Here is a 6,000-nt window from a genome sequence, read left to right on the forward strand (position 1 = left end):
TTGGGAGAAGCAAAAGCGGAGGGCCCCCGGGACAGACACGACCCAGCATCCTGAGGGATTTAGGGTCACTAGGCAGCATACAGTGTCCCACAGATTTCAGGGGTCACAGCCAGGAGGGAATGTCATGAGGGAAGTAGGGGTCACCTTGGATAGCGTCCAGGGAACTTAGGGGTCACAGGCAGGACAGAGTGACCCGAGGGACTGAAGGGTCTCACCCAGCATCCAGCCTCCTGAGGTGCCTCGCCATGGGGGGGCCTGACTTACCTCCTTCCCTCAGAGCACGGCTCTGCCGCGGAGCTTCCAGCTGTGGCACTGGGAACAAATCCCTTCTAATCTCAGCCTCCTCTGGGATCCCAACAAAACGTCCTGTTAGGGCTGGCTGGGTCCTTTGTGAAAGCTTTGAGTAAGGATTAGAGGGATGGAAGATCTGTCCTACGAGGGAAGGCTGAGAGAGCTGGGATTGTTCAGCCTGGAAAGGAGAAGGCTCCAGGGAGCCCTCAGAGCCCCTCCCAGTGCCTAAAGGGGCTCCAAGAGCTTTGGACAATGGGGAATGGCTCCAAACTGGAAAAGAGAAGATTTAGATGGGATTTTGGGAAGAAATCCTTCCCTGTGAGGGTGAGGAGCCCCTGGCACAGGTTGCCCAGAGAAACTGAGGCTGGCCCTGGATCCCTGGAAATGTCCAAGGCCAGCTTGGATAGGGCTTGGAGCCAGCTGGGATAATGGAAGGTGTCCCTGCCCGTGGTGGGGGAGTGGGACTGGATGGGCTTTAAGGTCCCAGCCCCTCACTGAAAATGGCATCAAGTTCTCTTCAGATAATTACTGCACTTGGTTTGTCCTCCATCAAGTTATGGCACTTTAAAAAGCATAAATTAGTGTATTGACAAGATACAGGAAAACTTTTCCTCTATGCCTTTGCCATCCATGGTTCACTTAAAAAAAAAATAAAATTAAAAATCTGGAATTAGAGGCCTGGAAGTAGAACTCTGTGAAACTCAGAGCTTCCAGGGAAAGGGATATCTCCCACCTCTGCTGTGACAGCTCTGAGCCTTCCCTGCACACGCTGCCAAAGCTTTAACTACACTTAAATCCTTCTGGAAATCTGATCATACCCAGTCCTGGGCAGAGAGTGGCCAGATCACAACGGCACAGCCTCACGGAAGGTTCCCAACCACAATGGATGGGTTAAAACACAAGAGGACAAGAGTTACTGTGTGGAAGGTGAGTGTTCAGGAGCTGATTCCAGCCAGTCCTGCACAGGGACAGGCCAAGGCACAGGAAAGTTTGCCAGGAGGGTTTATTTGTTTGGAAAAGTGCTTTAGCACAGTGAGATAAGACATTCTCCTGCTAAAAACAGAATTTTAAGATCATCTAGGATCAAGTCCAAACCTAACCCAGCACTGTCAAGCCACGTCCAAGTAAAGGTGTACTAAGGAAAGGAATTCTTCCAGGACCTACACTTTGTATGGAAATGTTGTTTGACACTTTATGTCAACAACCAGGACCCAGTATTACCTCAGACCCAGTCTCAGATGGGAATTTATCACAGGGCATCTCCCAGATCAACATTTTCCCAGCTAACAAAACATCAAACACTGTTTTGACTAAAATAAAACATAAAATAAAAGAAAAAAAAATTAGAAGTATCCTTGTGAAATAAATCCTAAATCTTCATAGTTCAAAGAATCTTGGAAACAGAAGCCCAGGGGTTTCTTGACCAGGCAATTAAAATTGCCAACTGCAGCCATTATTCCAGGAAAAGAGGAAGAAGCAGTGCTGAGCTCCAGTTCCTCATGAGGCCCTTTAGCCCCAAAGTCAGGAAAATCCCTGACAGAGCCATTTTTGTAAAAGAAATTTCTTACCAAAAAACCTCCCAGCATAACCTGGGACACATCAAAGTCCAATTTAACTGTCAGCCCTAAATCTACCCCCACTCCCCTGCATCCAAATCCAGTAACAGCTCCAGCCACCCCTTTTTATACACTGGAGGTGCCCAAGTTCCATTTATTTCCATGAAAGGTGTATTCCAATGCATCAAAAATTTGGATAATGCTGATTTTTAGCACCACCTCTCTAAATATCTGGAATTAAATTAGAATTACGAAACCATTGGCAAAACATTGGAAGGACTCAAACCTGAGTGAATTTTTATGGAAATATTCAACATCAGCTGGATGATCCAGCAGAGAAAGACATCACGTGGCTCCTGTGGGCTACTGAAGCAAGCAATGGTTTATTGTGATTCGGTAGTTTTGTCCTGACCCTGGTGACATCATCAAGTGATTTTAGGAGGAAGGTAATAATTCCTGTGGGCTGGCCAACCTGAGATCTCCAAAATTAATATAGAAACCCTCCCAGATGCCAAGAATCAACTATGTAAACACTAATGAAAATAAGAACTATGGTGATATGAACAATTCATATGAAATTATATTAAAAGAAGTCTTCTTTATAAAACTGATTTTGTTTTTCTTGAAAGCTGATTGTCACACTGAAGTGATATTAAAAAATCTGGGGAACAGATCCTCCAAAACCAGGCCCAGTACCTGCACCCAGAACTAGTAACCTAAGTAATCATTTGAATGAACATTGGTAATTTCAAAGGCAAGTGGATCTTGCTGACAAACAGCAGGCACAAAACAGATCACAGTGTTCTGGTTTTACCTCACAGTGTTCTCAGGAGTAACCTTTTTGTTTTGAAATCAATCTGACAACAAGATACAATAAAATCAGGGGTTTTTTTATGACATGACATCCAGCAGCTCTTACTGTAAGACACAGGAACACAGCAGGCTGGAAGAAAAATTAGTTCTTGACTTTAGTGCATACACTTCATTATCCATGTGGATAATTGATCCAGAACCCATTGAGTTGAAGGCAAAGCTGCCTGTGCCGAGCAGAGTTTGTTCCTTGTTGCCCTCAAGTGCCAGTTCACTAAAAGGCAACATAAAACTCCTGTTTTAGCCTCGCTTCCCTGCTCATCTTTCACAGCACCTGTGGGAAGCGGGATAATTCTCCAGCCCCACCGATCCCTCCCAGCCCAGCTCAAGGCACACTTTGTTCACCTCAGCCACAATGCAAAGTCAGTCTTTGGTCTCTGCACGCCTCTGTCCCGGCCAGCAGTGTCCGCAGGGCCGGGTGTCCTGCTCACTGCTCCCAGTCCTCCATGGCCCACTCGGGCACGCTGGAGCAGTACTCAAAGTCCGCGCCCTTGTAGCGCAGGGCGTGCAGGAACATCACCAGCTCCTTGGGAGACGGGTCCCGCCTGCTCGTCCTGCACTCCACGCACAAAGGGTCCTTCTCTTCCCAACCCTTCTCCCCCGCTTGCCCATCCTGATTCCCACACAAACTGAGCTCTTTGTCTTTATCAAGCGTTTCCAGGTTGATATCAGAGTTCAGTGGACAAGCTGCTACGTCATTCCTCTCGGGATCCTTCCCGTCCTCAGCAGGGCAGGAACTCCCATTTACAGGATCAGCCTCCGCAGACTTTGTGCAGTCACCCGAATTCCCAGTGTCTTTACTTTCACCAGCGGAGTTCAAGTCCTCCTCCCCAATACCCAAGACCTCCAGGCTCTGTTTGGAACGATGCTCCTCTACCAGCGCCTTCAGCAGTTCCTCATCCGTCTTCCCGATCTTCCCGCCCTTGCCCCTGTCGGGGCCCCAGGCCTCCATGTTGTAGATGGGGTCGTTGACGATGGGGTGTCCCAGGAACTGCAGGTGGACGCGGATCTGGTGCGTGCGGCCCGTGCGCGGCAGGCACCTCACCACGCTGCTGCTGCCGTTGTAGCTGAGCCTCTGGAAGAGCGTCTGGCAGGGCTTCCCCTTGGGATCCACGCGGCACACGCCCACCTTGTAGGAAACCACCAGGATGGGCTCCTCGCAGACCACCTCGTGCTCGGGGAACTCCCCCACCACCCGGCAGACGTACTCCTTCTCCAGCTGCCGTGAGACACAGGAGGAAGGCTCAGGAAACACAGGGGAAAACACAGCCGAGCTCCAGCCCTGCTCCTCCTCCATCTCCCCTCAATAAAATACATCCCAAGGTGGTATTTTATTACAACAAGAAAGGGAAAAAAAGGCAATCAGCTACTTAAAGCTGAATTTCCCCTCACATTTTCCTCATCTAGTTGGGAAATCAAGAACAAAAAGGCCTGGTCTATTTGCCTGGTTTTAAATTCAGGAGCCATCTCCTCACAGCCTTTGGCTTACAGCACTGAAGCCAATCCTGGAAAAAGTTCTGTTTGGATCAAGAGACTCTGGAAAAATGGGAATTTTAAAATTATGAAAGTGGTGGATAGTTGACATATGCCCACTCACAAAAAAATCTCATCCCTAACTGGTTTGCATGATCCCAGTAAGTCTGCACAGTTACGTGGGACAATCCCTTGGGGAAGAAGATCCCCTTCAACCCAATATTACCAAAATAATTTAAATTTTAGGAGATCACTTTAAACCTAAAATTACCAAAATCCATTAAATTTTTGGGAGACCCTTTACAATTAAATATTACCAAATCAAACTCAATTTGTAGGAGATCCCTTTTAATCTAATATTACCAATTACCACATTGAACTAAATTTTTAGGAGATCCCTTCCAATCTGATATCAGCAAAAGCAGTTAATTTTTAGGGTTTTCAATCCAATACTATCACGCTAGGATTACCAAATTCAATTAAATTTTTAGGAGCTCCCTTCCAATCCAGTATTTCCAAACTCCATTTTCACTCTGTCTTTAGCCTACCAGGGAGGAGAAACACCAACAGATGAGAACAACAACACAACCACGACTTGTCTGGGGAGCTTGAGCTCATCTGGAGACCAAACCTGGCTGACTTCGGAGCGCAGCAGCAGCTCCAAGCCCTCACCTGCCTCTGCCGGACCTGCTCGTCGATGCGCTTGGACACGGCGGCGGTCTTGGCGAACATGAGCACGCCCGAGGTCATGCGGTCCAGGCGGTGCAGGGTGTGCAGCTCCCGCAGGCCGTGCTCCTTGCCCAGGATGAAGATGACGGTGTTGTGCCGGAACCTGCCGCAGGGGTGCACGGGCAGGGACGAGGGCTTGTCCACCACCACCACCTCCTCGTCCTCCGCCAGGATGCGGATGGGCTGGGCAGTGACCGGCGGCTCGTGCCGATGCACCGTGTTCCTGAGGAAGTCGTTGTTCTGGAAGGGGAAGGGACAGGCAGCCTGAATCCAGCCCGGGCAGCCACCCACCCGGCCACAAGCAACAGGGACTTGACATTGTGGGAGAAGAATGAAAGCCCCTTTCTCCTGGGATCCCGGACTTAGGATAACAAGTATGTGTGTCACCCCACAAATCCAACCACCTGCCCATAGGCTATTCCCATTCCTAAGGGCCAAGGAAGCCGTGGGGCACATGTGGGGCTGTAGGATCCACACATTCCCGAATCCAGCGGGGCAGCGATTCCCCGGGAGCCCCCGATTTCCCCTGCAACCCCTCCACAGAACGGTAAAATACGTCGAACTGAAAGGAACCCATCACGATTACCGAGTCCAGCTCCCGGCCCTGTGTTATCCTATGCTCACGGCTTGGGGCAGGCCGGGCTCTGCCACCAGCCCAGGATCCCGGGGAGCGCCCACCTTGAGCACGATGTCCAGGTCGCGCACGGGCTCCTCGTTGAGGCGCAGGCGGCCGGCGCGGGCGGCGGCGCGGTAATAGGCGAGGGGCTGCGCTCGGAACTCGGTGCCGAAGACGTGCAGGAGGCTGCGGCCCACCCAGCGCCCCTTGCAGTAGGTGCGGAAGTCGAAGTAGTAGGGGCGCACCTTGCGCAGGCCGCCCTCGAAGTAGTACGAGGTCTCGGCGAAGTGCTCGGCGCCGAAGCTCACGCCGGGGTTCAGCTTCCGCGGCGGCGGCACGTACCGCTCGCCGCCGGCCAGACGCCGCTTCTTGGGGGCCGGCGCCGCCTCCTCGTCGCCGGCGGGGCCCGGCTGCTCCTGCCGGGCTCGGCCGGCTCCCGGCTCGGCCATGTCCCCGCGGGGCGGC

At 51.1% G+C, this 6,000-nt stretch overlaps 1 protein-coding gene across 1 annotated transcript; it reads right to left on the reverse strand.

Moving 5' to 3' along the window:
• Positions 1-2,716: 2,716 nt before the first annotated feature.
• RPUSD2 (RNA pseudouridine synthase domain containing 2) lies at positions 2,717-5,994 on the reverse strand. The gene is made up of 3 exons (XM_041469642.1): positions 5,598-5,994; positions 4,863-5,159; positions 2,717-3,936 (listed from the first exon to the last, which is right to left on the reverse strand). The coding sequence occupies exons 1-3, from the start codon at positions 5,982-5,984 to the stop codon at positions 3,145-3,147; spliced, it is 1,476 nt and encodes a 491-aa protein (XP_041325576.1). The 5' UTR covers positions 5,985-5,994; the 3' UTR covers positions 2,717-3,144.
• Positions 5,995-6,000: the final 6 nt, after the last annotated feature.

This window comes from Pyrgilauda ruficollis, unplaced genomic scaffold (assembly GCF_017590135.1).
Source record: "Pyrgilauda ruficollis isolate IOZ18807 unplaced genomic scaffold, ASM1759013v1 scaffold239, whole genome shotgun sequence".
Lineage (NCBI taxonomy): Eukaryota > Metazoa > Chordata > Aves > Passeriformes > Passeridae > Pyrgilauda > Pyrgilauda ruficollis.

Excerpts from the sequence above, each read along its gene's own strand:
- RPUSD2 (XM_041469642.1), bottom strand. The coding sequence starts at position 5,984 with ATGGCCGAGCCGGGAGCCGGCCGAGCCCGGCAGGAGCAGCCGGGCCCC. Across the intron at positions 5,160-5,597 it reads ACCTGGACATCGTGCTCAAG|AACAACGACTTCCTCAGGAA; the intron begins GTGGGCGCTCCC and ends TTCCCCTTCCAG. Across the intron at positions 3,937-4,862 it reads AGCAGGTCCGGCAGAGGCAG|CTGGAGAAGGAGTACGTCTG; the intron begins GTGAGGGCTTGG and ends GTCTCACGGCAG.